The sequence below is a fragment of the Mycteria americana genome, chromosome 11 (genome assembly GCF_035582795.1).
Source record: "Mycteria americana isolate JAX WOST 10 ecotype Jacksonville Zoo and Gardens chromosome 11, USCA_MyAme_1.0, whole genome shotgun sequence".
Lineage (NCBI taxonomy): Eukaryota > Metazoa > Chordata > Aves > Ciconiiformes > Ciconiidae > Mycteria > Mycteria americana.
This window is the reverse complement of record NC_134375.1, coordinates 23,845,086-23,861,649: the sequence shown is the minus strand read 5'-3', so window position 1 is coordinate 23,861,649 and position 16,564 is coordinate 23,845,086. Positions and strand designations below refer to the sequence as shown.

At 53.0% G+C, this 16,564-nt stretch overlaps 1 protein-coding gene across 1 annotated transcript in view; it reads left to right on the top strand.

The window, feature by feature from the left end:
- Window positions 1-16,564, top strand: part of NCKIPSD (NCK interacting protein with SH3 domain) — a 57,792-nt gene that overhangs the window by 29,881 nt on the left and 11,347 nt on the right. The window contains exons 4-8 of the mRNA XM_075513966.1: window positions 626-713; window positions 2,914-3,542; window positions 11,986-12,156; window positions 13,334-13,420; window positions 14,873-15,011. Coding sequence (XP_075370081.1) covers window positions 626-713; window positions 2,914-3,542; window positions 11,986-12,156; window positions 13,334-13,420; window positions 14,873-15,011 — 1,114 coding nt within the window. The remainder of the gene's footprint in view (window positions 1-625; window positions 714-2,913; window positions 3,543-11,985; window positions 12,157-13,333; window positions 13,421-14,872; window positions 15,012-16,564) is intronic.

Below are 16,564 nucleotides of genomic sequence, written 5' to 3'. Positions count from 1 at the left end.
GACTTTCGGGAGAGATCCCCGATGCTGAGAGTTAAGGCAGCTCCCTGGCAAAAGCTTTTCCCAGCGGGTCTTGCAACAGGTAGCGTAGGATTGCACAGAGGGTCTAGCCCTATTTTCTCCCTCCCTGCATGAGCAGAAATAGCTCTGAAAGCATGGAAAAGGCATGTACGTGTCTCCAGTCCTTGGCTTTGTCTTTCTGCAAGGGTATTTGTAGCTGATGTAATGGATCTCTCCAGAAGAGTGTCTAAATACGCACTGTGTTTGCAGCCTCTGTGGAGCTGTTGAGGGTAATGTGGAGTCATGGTGAGTGTGTGGGATCGCATTTGGAATAAAGGAGGAGTAACTGCTTGACAGGTCTACACGACGTGTGTGCTGTGTGCTGCTGAACACAGCAATTAAACGAGGGCTGCTTTGCCTGTCACGGGGAGGGGATGAAGCAAGCTTGAGTCCTGCTTTGTTCTTCTAGGAAGCCGCCTATTAATATCTGTCCTCCTGAGAAAACTTCCCTGAATGATGAGAGAGATGTAAGGACAAATCTACACGTGCACGCGAGAAAGAAGGTTTCATAACAGAGAATGTCTTTATTGTCAACCTCCTTTGATTGCTCTGAAATCTTTCCTTATAGATCCCACCACAGCCCCGGCGTGCTGCTCCTATCACCCCCCCACCTCCAGAGAAACGCAAGAACGCGCAGATTGCCGCTCCCGTTAAAAGTAAGGACCAACTGCTGTCTAGATCTCGGGCGTGAAACGGACACTGGGCAATATAAGTCACGGTGCCCGGATGCTTTTGCTTTGTGCTTAGAAGGGCATCCTTATATATATATATCCTAAATTCCTATAGGTTTTAACGCTAATGATCGTGAGCTAGTGGCCAGTGCTCCTTCATGTCCTCTCTGATCCGGGAGGGTCTGGGCAGCCTGGCCCCTGCGGACGGATGCCAGGTACAGCATCCTCCTGGTCCTCCGGTGCCTGTGGCCCTGGGAAACGTGGTGGTCTCCTGGGAGCAAACTCTCTGCCTGCTCGTGTGGCTAATCCGGCCAGCACACAGCCTTGGTGATTTAAGATCCGTGCGGGTGTTTTACTCCCACAGACACCGCGGCCGTCTCCCAGCGAGGCAGAGGGAGTTTTCCCTGGCAGCGCAGAGTGCGGTAGTTCACCGGGGGAGCTCACTGGAGCACCCAAGTCTGCTTTTGGCTCCCAGGCTGTCAGGTGCTTTCTTTGTACGGTGCTCGGATGAGGTTTCCATAAAATCGGTGGCTGGGGTCTGTAAGGAGCAGAAATAATACCAGGGGCGCGGCCGTGTATACGCTGCCCGCAGGCAGGGGAGCTGCTGGTCCTGGGCACTTCAGAGCAGAGCAGGACCAGGGGGCCAAGGCAGGAGCTTCTCCGTCTTCGGCACGGTTGGGCTGGCAGAGGCAGCGGTCGTCCTGCTGAGCTGCTGTCAGCTTGCCCAGGGGCTCTCCCGTGCCGCGACAGTCACGCCATTAGTGACACAGCCCATCCCAGGCCCCCCCGCGTCCCCTTGCGAGGAGCAGGGCAGAGCTGTTGACTTGCAGGGAGCCAACTGAAACGTGGGGCTGGCACCAGCTTACTTAATGGTACGTAATGCTATAGAGCCATTTTTCACGGCGGCGGTGAGAATTCGCAAAGGTTGGTTTCCTTCAGCTCCTTATCTTGACTTAATGAAGCATGGTGGGAGCTGTGATTCTGTGAATGCTGCTCTGGGAGGAGGAGGAGGAGGAAAAAAGCGGGATGCTGAACCACTGTGGGAGGGAAGGGCCCCGTTCTTCTGCCTAGCTTGTGCCTGCCTTGGGACGGAGCGGTGGACGGAGCGGTGGACGGAGCGGTGGACGGAGCGGTGTAGGGCTCCCAGGACCAGTGGGGCAGGAGGGCTTGGAGTTGCCTGCAGAGGCGCAGCAAAGGCGTTTCACACCTCTGTCCCACCGGCCCCTCCTTGGGCGTGGGGGAAGCTGCCTTCCCCGAGAGCTGGGCTCCCCGTGGGGTGCGCGCCTTCTCTTCCAGCATCAACAACCATTCAACAACCATCTTCGGCTCCTCTCGTGAAGCTGTAGATGAAGGTAGCCCAGTGTTTGCCCAAGTAGCTGTTTTCATAGTCGGGGAAGGACTTGGATACATTTCTGCCCCCTAGAAATGAATGGATAAGGTTTACCAAAAATATATATTAGACCAGGCAAAAGGAGAGAAAAAAATCTTAACACCTCTTTGCTTGTAGTGGATTTTTCTCCTTGGAAGGTGTGGCAGCTACCACTGCTAGAGCTAGTCGAAACTAGATGTGGGGGGAGAAATACAGTAGAGCAGATAACGTGGAGGCTTGTGAAGGCGGCGGATGCTAGCAGGGCTGCGGGGCTCGTGATCAAATGTTGGAGAGCGCTGAAAGGGAGAGACTAGAGGTGTTGTCAGCCAAATGTTTCCTTCGCCGTCGGTGCTAACCGTGGTGTGCAGTCGGTGAGGTTCGTGCAAGAAGGAGGCGCGGGCTGGCGTGTGAAGCCTTCGGCGTCTTGCAGTTCTCAGGCACCATCGTTCAAAAGTGCGGGCTTAGATCCTGAATGCAGAAAAAGGCCCTCGCTAAGCCAGGGGGAAAAGGCTTTCCTGTCCCTTAGTCCTGTCCCTCCCTTCCCCTGGTGAAACACTGAGCCCTTTGAAGGGTTCCTCTCAATGGAGTAGTTTTCCCCTTTCTAAAGAGGTGATTGTGCGTGAATGCTCCAGAGAGAACTGGTACAATTTTGCTTTGAGATAAGCGAGGCAGGAAGAGGAGTTAAACTGCTCTGGTCGCATGCACAATGAGCCTTTTAATGGACTGCACTGTAGCAATTTGTTTTGGGTTTGTTTTTTTTTTTTTCTTTTTTCCTTTGATGCTGTTGCTAAGGCATTTTTAATTGTTCTCTTTCAGACGCTATTGAAATTATCCCTGGGTCAGCTTCTAGCACCTCCTCTATAAGCACGACATCCCTGGATACCTTGTACACCGCTTCTTCTGCGTCGGAGGCTGCTCTCCCGACGGCCACCTCCAGTCCTGCCAACACCCCACCCCCTGTCCCCAGCCGCAGCGTCCACACCACGATAACGCGTAATTTGGACGCCGGCTCTGTGGCCCACTCCCGCTACGGGACTTCCCCAAAGGATGGGGCCAGCAAATCTCCCCAGACCAAGAGGGCTGCCCCAGCACCGCCGGCTGAAGGGGGGACCCAGAGGTCCCACACCGTGGATGGGGAGAAGACTTCTCAGGTGAAGAAAGCTGCCCCGGCCCCCGCTGCAAGCCTGGATGCCTTCAACTCCCTCTGCCTGGAGGATAAGAACGTGGCCGTGGTGGAGCCGGTGCCACCAGAACCCAGTGGTCTGGCGGCGTCCGTGCCCAAGACGATAGGTGCCGAACTGATCGAGCTGGTGCGCAGGAACACCCACCTCAGCTACGAGCTGTCCCGTGTGGCCATCGGCGTGGTCATCGGCCACATCCAGACCTCCGTTCCAGCAACCAGCAGCATCATGGAGCAGATTCTCATCTCCGTGGTGGAGAGTAAGGTAATGCGCGTGGGGCTGGGCCGGGGGGCTGCTGCAGAGCACCTCCTAGCATCAGGCAGAGCGTGTTACGAGCGCAGTGAGCTCTCCTGACGTTTGGGATGAGAAGTGCAGGGGGATCCTAAGGGAAAGGGGAGGGATGCTAGATGGGGTGGATGTCTAGCCAAGGGAACCAGGGCTTTAAACCAGGTCCGAGGACTGGTAGCAGGAAAGTGGAAAACAGGTGAGTTTCTTCCCCAAGTGAGCTGCAGATGTGCGGCGTAACCTTGAGTTTGGAGCTGGGGGTGAGAGGCAAGACCAGCTGAGAGGGCCCTTGGTGCTGGGAAGCACTGGTGGGCTGTGGTGGAGGGGTGGGTGTCTCAGATGAGCCTGCGGTTTGGGGAGAGGGTCATGAGATGGATGGCGGTGAATGGAACCACGGAGCCCATCAGGTGGGAGGTGACGGCCTTCCAGGTCCCCGGGACAGCACTGGTGACGGAGCAGCAGTGGGAAGGGATGCAGCGGGGCTTGAGGCACGCTGAGAAAGCTCTGACGTGAGTTGTTGACCGCTGATTGTGAAGGCTGGCGGAGAACCATTGTGGCAGCATAGAATCAGAGAAAAAAATGAATAGTGACTTTTTAAAGAGGTATTTTCCGTTATGAATGCGACAAATAGAAGCTGAGGAAAATGGAGGCTTCGCAGTAAGTGCTTCTTTATAGAAGCCTTTTATAAAATAATGCCTTCTATAAACTTGTTTTCTTCTGGGGTGCTGCACATCCTCCGTGTAGATTCAGCATGCCTACGCATACTATAAATCTGCACGGATTCCCGTACCTTTTGACGATGGAGCCTCCAAGACTTCTGTATGTCTGGCCTGGTCTTTCATCAAAGCGAGGAAAAATAGTTTTCCATAGATGCGAACCTCTCTATTCCATAACACACGCTTCAGCCCTGCCTTTTTTTAAAAAATCATGGGAAAGTAGTTTTTCAGCCACTGGAGGAAGAGCATTATCTTGAGCTTGTTCTAAATAAACCTTATGCCAAAACGGTCGTACGTTCCTCCTTCCTCTGCTGCAGATACACAAGGAGGGAGATAAAAGGATGCTTCTTGCAGCAGCCATTGAAATGGCGAAGTGCACCTGGGCAGCCCTCCGCTTCAGCTCGAGGGATAATACATTGCAGCTCCCACTTGCTGAATACAGCCCCGAGGAGTACGTTTCATATCAACATCTCAGATTGGAGTTCCATTGCTAATGGCAAGATTATAATGAACTGTTCAGAGGCATTTGAATATGGAAAAATAATGGCATTCAAATTTTAGATCAAATCATAATCTGGTTAACTGTTTGTGCTGAATAGAGGGTCCTAAAAGCAATCATCAAGCCTCCGTTTGTGGCCGTAACCCAACAGTTAATCGCTTCCTACTTCTGTAACAATACCGCGTCGATGTGCGATCTAGATTCAGCACAAAAAATTTAGCTGTTTCAAGCAAATGCTCTGGCTCTGCCTTGCACGCTAAGAAGTGCAGTTTTCTGTTATTCGGACCTTGGATGAGAATTGAATGTTATTTTTGTCTTTAATACCTGTTCTTGGGATACAATAAGCTTAATTCCACAGAAGTCATCTAGTGCCAGGTTTCTGCAGAGGGGATTTGAAAACCTCAATTTCATGGCCATTGCTGCAGACCAGCCTGAAAAAGACGGGAAGAAATTCTGAAGCTGGTGCAGGGGCGAGTATGGATCTACCCACAACTGATACGGTATCCGTCATCTAGGACATCCGCAGGACTTAAAAATGCCTGGTACAGTCTGGAGACACAGAAGGTGGTCCTGTCCCATCTCCTAATACCTCCTCATTACCTGTCTTGAGCGGTGCTGCTTTCCGGAGGGCCTGGGTGGACTTGCACAGTGCTCAGGTGTAACCGTGGTGGTGGTGGTGGTGGTGTGCGTTTTTCCAGAATGTCCCACGGGGAAGGTGCAGCTCTGCTGATAACGCGGGTGCCTGGTCCCAGGTGAGGTGGTTCACCTGGTGTAGACGACCGGCTCTAACAGTTAAAAGGGCAGTCGCGTGTGGTCGTAGGGTGGCTGTACTGCCGTAGCTTCGCTGGCATAGTTTAATGGGACAAATTGTTATCGCTGACTTTGTGTTGTTCGTTATACCAAATCGTTCCACGATCTCAGGGGTTTCTGTGTAGAATTGTTGCTGAGTCATCAGTTCTAGGCCAAGGGCTTTTTTTTTTTCTTTGGTTTGTAACTTCTGAAATCCCTCTAGACCCCAATCCATGCAAATACGCGGTCAATTCTTCTTTTGCATATTTTTCAAGGTTTTTCTTCCACCTCCTAAAACAGAGCAAGAGATCAGCTTTGATTTAAAGCGTTGGTCTGCTCATAGTAGATATCACACCTGCTTCAACCTTTTGTTTCACGTTAATTCTTTAATGAGTTATATCCTTTCTATTCCTCTTCCAGTCTTAATTTGAAGTCAGATCACCAGTTTACAAAATCAATTCCAGAATCCATTACCTCGCTCCTATCCCCAGTGCCTTCTGAAGGTTGAATTGCGGTGGCACTTCCCTCTTATTTACCTTGCTGCTCCTCCAGCCTGGGGTCTGCCCAGGCACGCGGTTTCAAGAGAACAAAAGACCCTTCTGCTGGGACAGCGTCATGCTCCTGCTTTTAGAGAGGTGACATAAGGCTACGCCGGGGGAACGGCAAAGACGGGGAGGGTGCTGAGGTGCTCGCGCCTTAGCAAAGGTGCTTCAGAGGTACCGTCCTGCTTGGGGAAGCCTGATCTGCAGGAGGAAATGTGCTGAGTTGGCTTCCCCGTGGCAGGATTTGGTCTGGCCTTGGAAATGGCCCCTCTTCTTGTCCTTGAGCCAGTTCTGCTGAGCGGCATGGTGACCGGGCAAGATGTGCAAAGGGGAATGAAACCTCTTTTCAAGGGAGTTGCTGCAGCGACCGTCTAAACTGGAGCTGGCTTTCATGGGAACTCGTTTGAAATTTGGACGTAACTGAAGATAATAGAGATGCTGCCTGCTTTTCAAGCATCTAGAGAATCACTTGGATTAGTGTGTATTGGTGATATGTGATTGCCTTCAGCTCTGCTGAATTATCTCCCAGCTGAGAGGAGGGGGTAGCACTGAAAATGTCTTGTCTAGGGAGGTCGACTTCAGGATTTATTAAACTGAGTGTGAGGCAAGAAAAATTGCCTAATACGCAAGCTAGCTACACCTTGAGAGGGAGCGCTCAGAAATCACTTATCTGCTTTTTATTAAATTAGCATTGCTGTGTTCCACGTGTGACTCAGACCATCTCCGGTTGCCTTAAATTTAAGCTTGAAAACCGCTGACAAAGGTCTGTAATTCAGTTCAGTCTTATAGATCAGCCCAGGCTGCGGGGTGGGGTCGAACGGTTCTTGGACGTGTTGGAGATGGAGGAACAAGCTAGGAAGTTGGCGTGGGAGGTGGTGGGTTTCTGGAGGGGGTTTCCCTTGTGCAGTGCTGGGCTGTGACCGGCTCCCAGCTGCCCCTCACCAGTGCCCGATGGCCGCCTGTTGTCACCAACGAGCCCTGACCAGCCTCGTGGCTAACGTGGCCGAGCTCCCTCTGCCTCCCCCGCATCCACACGGGCCGCCTCTCGCGTGCAGTTCCCGTTCATTCATTGACTCGGCTTTGCTTAAAGGAGAATTGCTTTTGACAAGACACAAATGCTGCTCTGGGGCTCGGCTTTTCCCCGTGGGAGCTTTGTCCCTCTGCTCGCCTGGGACAATGGGAAGGTCAGCAGGGCGAGCGCTTTCCAGGCTGACTCCTTTGACTGGGCTGTTAACGTGCCTACGTAGGGCTCCTCCTTAGTGTGAAATATTGTAAGAAACGTGAATCTGGAGGCGGGGAGGAATGCATTAGTGCTTAGGCAAGTCCTTTGCTCGCTAATTGCTTGAGGAACCTTTATGAAGGTCTGTGCCAGTCTTCACAGGCAGCCATCTCGGCGCAGCTGTGGATGGGCCACGTTCATCCAGAGAGAGCTGCTGCTGAGTATCTCGGCAGGGCAAACGTGCGTCGGGCTGCAGGTGGCCGGGACACCTGGAAAGCGAAGGCTTTGGAGACCTCACTGAAGCATAGCTAACGTGGTGGTTGAAAGCCAAGCGCTCCTCTCCCCCCGTGACACCTTGCAGGTCTGTGCAGGGCAGGCATTGCCTCCCTGCAGGGCCGACCTGCCCCGCGATGGGGCTGCGTCCCTGGGGTGCCCAGCCAGCAGCAGACCTGCCGCTGCGGAAGGAGTGCGTGCGAAGGGCCTGCCCTGGGGAGCTTGGCTGGGCTGGAGTCAGGCGTCTCTCTTGCACCATGTTTAATGGGGTTCAGCGGCCGCCGAGGTGCCTGGCAGTCTGCGTGTGTCGAGAGCAGTGTTAGCCACTTGGTTTTTAGAGATGGTGCTGCAGTGGGAAGAGTTTGCTGCCCCAGAGGAGGAGGGAATGCCCCTGAAATGTGCATAAAAACCTGCTGTAGGGTTTACCCAAGGTGGATCTGGGCTCATCGGGAGGGAGGCTGCTGGTAGGCGTGCGTACCCACGGCACTGCGGGTCAGCCGTGCCTGCTGGCGCGGTGGTGGGGAGGGAGGCATGGGAAGGGGGCGAGGAAGAAGTAGGAGGAAGAGCTTGGCAGGACGGCAGCTGGGTTTGCATGGCAAACATGACCATCTCTGAGCAGTGTCGGTGCAATGAGGTTCCCAGAATGTTTTTGGGTGGCTCAGGAGGAACAAAACCCCTGCAGCAGTTTGTTGTGCTGGGCTGCGGGGAGGGAACTATTTGAAGCAGCAAGATAATGCGAAGTGGCGTTGTTAGAAATACCAAAACGTCCTCCTGCTTATGGACTCTCCAGCAGATTCCTGGAAACGACCGTATGACGAGGCTGCAGGTTGAAGTAGCTGCCAGGATGTTTAATAAGCAGAGACCTGACCCCGGTGGTGGGCGGGCTGAGAATGGCGCTGAGAGTGCATCGGGATGGTGCGCGGTGTAGTTACAGCAGTCGGATTGAAGAGCTTCTTAATGGATTGATCTCATCCAAGTCCATTAGGAGCCTGATGCTCGGTGGAGTCGTAACGGCTGCAGATGAAGGATTGGAGGAAGCAGATTAGTGATAAGAGGCTGAATGGGGTGATCATGAAAATGAGTACTCGTTAAAATGCTCATCCAAAAAGACGTCCCAGCAGTGGACTGCGGTCGGACCAGCCCTGCGCTGCTCTGCTGAGGGGGATGTGAGTACGGTACGTAAATGGAGAACCCTCTCCCAAGCAGCTGGGACACGTGAGGACAGGCAGGCGATGCTGCAGGGTTGTAGGTCCCCCTGAAGAGAGGAGCAGACGGCGAGACCAAGCGAGTCTTTTTCACTAACGTGTTAAATCACCATTCAGTGGGAGATTCTCCTGCGTTTGTGCTCAGCTCCTGAACGCTGCCGTCCTCTCTCAGGGCTGGTTACCTGGTTTTCTGCCTGGTTTTACCTTGGCCATCCACAGCTTCCCAAAATTTTAAGAGCGTACAGAGGCTTGTGTTAAACCAGCACGCTCCTTCCTTCGTTACCTGCCTGACAAAGATTATGTAATGAGCAGCGACAAAAAGAACACTTTTTTAATTATATAACTGAAGCACTGAATTGAAGTCCTAATTAGTTCACACCCAAAGCAAATTACTAACAATTCTGTCTCTAATAAAGCAGACAAGACGTTATGTTAAACCTGCAGTGGTTTTCCCAGAAAGGCCTGGAGGGTTGAAGATGTGCAGGGCGGGTGCTGCTCCTGCACTTGGTGGTGCGGGTGTGCCACTGGGTGCATCGCCACTGACACAAGACGTGGGCTCGTGTCTCCGAACAAAAGCGTTCTGCTCCGCTTGTAATGCGAGGGTCTGCTTACAGGCTCGCTGCCCCCGGCCGCACAGCCGGCCTGTCGGAAGTCCAGGACAGAACTAAGTCTTCTCCAGGTTTCCAGGAGGAGAAGACACTGTGCAGTAGCTGGGTGTCCTGGCTGGTAGCAGTAAAGGCGTTTTCACGCTGAGTGATCGTGACTTGTCACTGCACACTGCAAGACAGCTTCATCCAAAAATTGCTAAGGGCCTGGTCTCAGTAAGTGGGTTCTCCCTCTTGCTTGAATTTCTCAGCTCCGTTCTCTTCCACCTTGCTGATCTCCTGCTGCTTGTTGTCACTGCCGCCAAACCCTCGTGTATATAATTTAAGTTCTCCAAATTAGTCCTTACTAATTAATGGTGCCTGGCCTCGTCACCTGTAATCAGCCTGGTTCCGTGCTGGTCCCCCCTCTTGCCTGTCTCAGGAAACCAGCTATTCATATGATACGCTTAGGTCCTAGAGGGTTATCCGAAATCGCAGCCCGCAGCAGCTGCTGGGGCAGGTTAGCTGCTGCCTGACTACTCCTCTCTCTTTCTCCAAGGAGAGGAGAAGTGTCAGAAAGACAACGGAAGAGTGAAGCCTTCATGGCAAGGGTTACGTATGAGGTGGAAGTGGTGGGGACGCAGATGACAGCAATTTGAGAAAGGAGTACGTGCAGTAAGATTTGCTGGGTTAGTCTGCATCGTAGCCACAGGCTTCAGAGCTGCTGTGAACTCTGGTGGTTGAGCTCTGCTGTGTGGAAGAAAGCAGAACCAAAGCAGCCCAAGATGAATCGGTTCCCGTCCTTGCTGCGGAAGATGGCAGACCTAGTATGGAGCAGTTGGCATGTAGAGTCCCACTGTGGTGGTTTAACTCCAGCCGGCAGCTAAGCCCCACGCAGCCACTCGCTCGCTCCCCCCCGGTGGGATGGGGGAGAGAATCGGAAGGGTAAAAGTGAGAAAACTCGGGGGTTGAGATAAAGACAGTTTAATAGGGAAAGCAAAAGCCGTGCACGCAAGCAGAGCAAACCAAGGCATTCCTTCACTGCCTCCCATTGCAGGCAGGTGCTCAGCCATCTCCAGGAGAGCAGGGCTCCAGCACGCGTAACGGTGACTTGGGAAGACAAACGCCATCGCTCCCAACGTCCCCCCCTTCCTTCTTCTTCCCAGCTTTATACACCGAGCATGAGGCCGTAGGGTGTGGAATGTCCCTTTGGGCAGCTGGGGTCAGCTGTCCTGGCTGTGCCCCCTCCCAGCTTCTTCTGCACCCGGCAGAGCACGGGGAGCTGAAAAGCCCTTGACGAGTGCAGCAACAACGAAAACATCTCTGTGTTATCAGCACTGTTTTCAGCACAAATCCAAAACATAGCCCCATACCAGCCACTATAAAGAAAATTAACTCTATCTCAGCTGAAACCAGGGCACCCACCCATGTGTTTGCTCCGAGTCAAGGATTAAAGGAATATCTGTCCCTTTCAGGCTGGAGGGATGGGGCAGGGAAGGGAGCTTCTCCTTCCTGGAGGCAGTTGTGCAGCGTGGTGGTTTTGCGTCCCGGGACGCATCTGTTTTACTGGACGTGAGCCTGGAGCTGTGCTCGGCTGCTGCCTGGCAGCGGTCCTGGCCCGTGCCGGGCTGGTTTGGCTTTCCCCATTCTCAGGATGATTTTCAGAGTCTACAGTGTCCTCTGAAGGGCTTCTGGACACCTGCCTGATGCCCGCACCCAGAAGGAAAACCAGTGTTTTCCTTGTTTTGTGGGGAGGTAATAGAGTACCTTTGGGCTCGCTGAGGTCGGGTCGCCCCGTGCTCTTGGCGCGCTGGGCTGCTTTTGTGAAGGATGTGGCGTGTTTGGCTGCCCTGTGGGCAGGGCTCATGAGGGTTTAGCTGGCACCGAGCGTAGTTCTCTGGCCAAGCATTTTGGTTTTTCCTATAAGCGTGTTGAAATGTGCAGAGGGCTGCGGTCATCTGAGTTGGCTTCTCGGCTGAAGTTCCTCTCTTACAGGAAAGGGGCATTCCCCTTACCGCAGCGTTCGCCTCCGCAGGGCGGGCGGGCGGGCAGCCGGCGGGGTTCTGCAAACGCCCTCTGGTTTGCTGCGAAGGGAAGTGGGGAAGTTTGCGGTGTGCGTGTGCGCTAAGAGGTTACAAGTATGTGACCTAGGAGAGACTCAGGTACCGATTCCCGCGGCTTCGGGATCATCGGTTTGCCTGGATCAGCCTTAAGGTACTGAAAGCGATAAGAAAAAAGGGGTGTAGCTCTGTTTGAGTGAGGTTTCTTGGGTTCTTCAACATCCTCAGAAGACAGCTAATGCTCCAGCAGGATGGTGGCAGCTTGGATTTGAAGACTTTCTGACCACGCACCAGTTCTGGCACCTATTTTCATTCATTCACTGCATTAGCTGTGCAAGGAAAGGAGGCGGGTAGAGGCTCCAAAAGGATGAGAGCTGAAATAACACATGTGTCTTAAACTTGCTGTCTTTTTGCTGCCAGCTCTTGACTGAATGAGGTCAACTGCCAGTCCCGAGACAAAGATTAGAGGAAACGGGCACCCAAACAACAGCTAGCTGTCAGGGCCCCGCTAACCGGTGGTTTTGCTGTCGTGCAGAACCTGAGTGCGGGGCTGCCCTCGGGACAGATCTGCCACGACGAGCAGCGGCTGGAGGTGATCTTCGCAGATCTGGCCAGGCACAAGGACGATGCTCAGCAGCGCAGCTGGGCGCTCTACGAGGACGAGAATGTCATCTGCTGCTACCTGGAGGAGCTGCTTCGCATCCTGGTGAGTACCCTTCTCTCTTTATAGGCAGAGCAGGCGGTCCCAGTGACGTTCCTTTTTTCTGACCTCCTTCGCCGCTGTGTTGCCATCGGATGTGCTGTTTCGGAGGGCGTAGGTTTCTTGTGCGTCCCTATCAATATGAAGCCCTGCCCTCCTGTGCGGGGTCTGCAGCGCTCTTGAACTGCCTTCCGCTCCACCTTGCAGAGCTCTTCTGGAAACAGTCGTAGGCCTGTTCTTCATGGTAGCTGTGGTGTTTACCTATCACAGGAGAATATAAACCCTCACCTCCAAAACTAAAAACTGTCGTCCCGCAGCAAACCTAGAAGTTTGCTGTGAGTGTTGTTGCACTCCTAGCCCATATAAAATGTCTTCCATTTAAAATGTCCTCTGGGGCTGGGAAGTACCTGCGGGGTGAGGCCCATTAAATGCAAAGAAAACTCTTTGGTTGTCTTGAAAGTGAGCTTCAAAGCTATTTTTGTGGGCAAGTATAAAGTAGCTCACCGCATCTGTGCGTATAGGAGAGGTACATCCCCGTAGCGCGCAGCAGTGGGAGATGCTGTCCCAGTGCTGTCACTAGCACGTCCGTCCCATACGGGTACAGGGAGCTGCCGCTCAGCGCAGTGACGTGGTCTGCGTTATGAGTGCTGGTGCGAGGTTTGCTCTGGCGCTCGTTTCATATTCCTCTCCGGCTCTGACATAAGCAGAACAGATATTTTTTTGCGTAATAAATGCCAGTGTCTTTGTCACTCAACATATGGCCTGCCACCTCGCTGTGGGCCTGCAGGGCAAGGCGGAGGGGGATTTTGTGCAACCATTTCCTCATAGTTTAGGGGTGGGAGGAGATGTACAATACTTCTCAGGGTGGGAACGGCGCTGGAGCTGCCGCGTGCGACTGCGTGATGCACTGATCAAGCTGCCGCTCGGGTCATGGGTGTTTTAGATGTTTTCAGCCCAAGACATGCTGTATGGCAGAGACGTTTCTCAAGAATTCGCTTTGATGCAGAATCTGCAGGGTAGCTGTTATTGAGCTGGTTTTGTGCTCTGCCTTCAGTTTCTTTGTGAGATGGCTGGGTTGGGGCTACTGAGATCTGAAAGCAGCCGGCCTCCCTCGAGGTCCCTGCAGCAGGCCCCTTGCTGCTTTGATGTGCCACTGGGCTGACCTGTTCATTCCTGCTTCCAGACAGATGCAGACCCAGAAGTTTGCAAGAAAATGTGCAAGAAGAATGAGTTTGAATCCGTCCTGTCCCTTGTGGCGTATTATCAGATGGTAAGGTGACAGAATGCATCTAATATCTCTTCTTTTTGAGGTTTCCATGAAGACGTAGAAGAGCAACGGTGCTATGATGAATATATGTAAGACGTTCCCGCTGGATAGGGCAGTTCTGTGAACTAGGTGGAGTTGCAGCACATCCCTTTTGCATGCTGGCTAATGTCAGTGCTATGCATGCGAGCTGTATGGAAGAGCAGAGGATGCTATAGACTTCGAAGAGGTAGCTAGCACTGTGGAGGGTAAAGCTTGCTGCTTTTATTAGCTCCATTGAGGGACAGAATCGGCATCGGTAATGTCTAGAGGAAGGATTTCCGAGGATGCCTTGGGAAAGCTGACAGGCTGTGACTGCTGCTCTTTTAATTGATGCACTCCGGTGCGCTAGTAACTAGCTTTGCTTAGGAAAGTAGGTTGTGAGTAGAAGCCCTGGGAATGAGGAAGGAAATCAGTATTCAGAGGAAGAAATGGAATTTTTGCCTGCAATGCCTACGCAGTGTTGCTTTGCCCCTCTCCTTCCTGGAACTCGCTGTTGTAGGACTCTGCAGGGGTTGGAAACTTGTCCCCATCTGGTCCCTAAGTCCCCAGCTACAGCACATCAAGCCTTGTGGCATTTAGCTTTCATCTGGCACTTGCGTGTCTGAACGCGGAGCTCAGCATCGGGGTGCTGTAGCGCATCTGAGAGCAGTGGGAAGGCAGGCTTAACGCAGCCCGCTGGCTTCCACTGCCTGCTCTTCTCTGACCAGCGTTTCGAGGAAGCCTGGCTGGGTGGAGAGCAGTTGGGTCTCCTGTCCTGGCTGGTCGTGCCCAGTGCCAGGGCTTGGCTCACTCCTGCTCTGAGCCCTGGGGCTGTTGGCTGAGGCTGGAGTATGAAGGTTACCCCAGCGCCAGAGCTCCTGCGCGGGAGCTGCAGGATGAGCGTCGCCTTCGCTGGAATCCCTGCACGTCCCAAAACTTTCTGGTTGTACCCTCTGCTCCCCGCACAAACCCGACAGCTTCACAGTGGAGGAGCTGCTCCCATCCTGCTCGTTAACCATCACGTGCTGAAGAGGGTTTGCAAATATTGTGTTGTGAGGAAACATCCTTCAGGGCAGCGTTTGCAACACTCGGTGTGCTCAGAGAATCCTGGCTACCCCGAAAATTAAATCTCTGTTTGCTGGGGATGGGTGCAGGTTGTTGATGTGTATCATATTAAGTGGGGCGTTTCAGATCTGAGCTCTGGCTGCCGCCTGCCATCTGACCGCACGTGCTAACAGCCGGTAGCCAGCCCAGTTGTGAAGTTACTGTAAAAGGACTCCTACGCTGTTGTTAAAAGCTGGTAGAGCTGCTGGGTTCACCGTCACCCTGGGAGGGTCTGTAGCTTCCCAACAGTGGGAACTTCTAGGCAGTTATGTGTCTGCCGTAGAGCAAGCCCTCAACTGGGACATCATTCGATCTAATAAATTGTTTTTGCAGGAACACAGGGTGCCGTTACGGCTGCTGCTGTTGAAGTGCTTTGGAGCCATGTGCAGCTTGGATGCTGCAGTCATCTCAACGCTTGTAAACTCTGTGCTGCCGATGGAGCTGGCCCGGGACATGCAGACTCACACCCAAGGTGAGCCAGAGCTGCTGCACCCAGGTCCCCAGGGACGCGTCTTTCCGTTAGATGATTTACAGCGGCGCTGGTGGGCCCTCGCTGCCTGACCGCTCTGCTTGCCCAGTGCTCTGGGGAGAAGGGTGTCTGGTTTTGAAGTTATCCGGGTTGTTACAGCTGTAAGTGGAGAATGCATGGGAGGGGATGTTTCAGTCCAATGATGCAAGGCCCTCTAGCTCTTGAACGTGCCATTAGTGACCTGCGTCGCTTCTTGTAGATGCGTTAAAGCACATTTTGAGCTGTTCTAGTTTGTTTCATGTTGACGGGAGACACCTGCAGATCGCAAGATCTCTGCAGCCTCTTATAGGCAGTTTTTCTTGATACTTTACACCAGATCTTTGCAGTGTTTGTTGCTGGTGAATGAGATGTGTGCTGGTTAAAGGAAAGGACCTTCTCTCCACCACTGTACCAAGGGAGATGGTAGTGCTGTTAACAAAGTTGCGGTCTTGGTCCTCTGCAGGATAGTGCCACAGCCCTGCTTTCTCCAGCTCTTTGCTTTCCATACCCAGGCTTTGCCCTCACGTTCCTTCTACTTCATGCTCCTGCTCCCTTTTGTTAGGATGACCTGTCCCTGCTATTAACGGGAACATCCTCCCTGCCCTTTGAGCTCCACGTACTCCAAAGCTCCGTGGTGGTGGTGCAGTCAGATTTTGCTAGCGCTGTGCCCCAGAGCTCGTGCTTAGCCTGGTGTCCTTTATCTCCCAGCAGCCAGGAGCAGATGCTGAGGAAGAACCTAAGGACAAGGTGAACATGTAGTAATAGCCCCTGCCGTTACCTTCCAGCCACCCATGCGTGCCCGGCCCCGAGCAGTCACAGCTTTGCTTCCCATTTTGAAGTCAACCTGTAGCCACCAGCGCTGGCAGTGGCATATGCTACATTTTCTCTTAAAGGGATATTGAAAATCCATTGGTTTGTGCTAATCACAGCCAACAACTACAGTTGAGTGACCATGTGGATCAAATCCCAATACCTGGAGCCCCGTATTTGGAGCCTCGCTGCCCTGATTGCAGTCTGTAGCCTGTTGGTTTGCTGTGAGTGCGGTGGAGCTGTGGAGAAGCTTAATTTGGTGATGAGATCGTGTAGGGATTGACAAGTCTGCGCAGAACAGGGACCATCACATCCATTTCATGTGAGCCAAGTAAATGTCCGAGACAACAACCTTGGACGTGCATAATAGATGTCCCTGTCCCCAGCATCCCACCACAGACTGTGCCAACCCGACTGTGTGGTGGACAGGACTAATGGGGCTCAACTGGTGTCTGGAAGGGGGTGCGAGAGGTGGAAATCAAGCCTGTTGCAGAAGGCTTTGCGCTCGCCTTTGCTTGGACGCCTTGAAGTGTGGGCATTTCAAAGGTGGGGAGTGCCTGAAAAATCGTGTTTCAGCTCAGGGCAGGGCAGCGCACTGTGGTGTGGAGAGGGACTGAGGGCATTACGCCTGTGTTGGCTACGCTTCCTCTTTGTGCTACCGCTGCTTATCGATTCCATGCAGTGAACTTACCACGCTGATGGTGTTT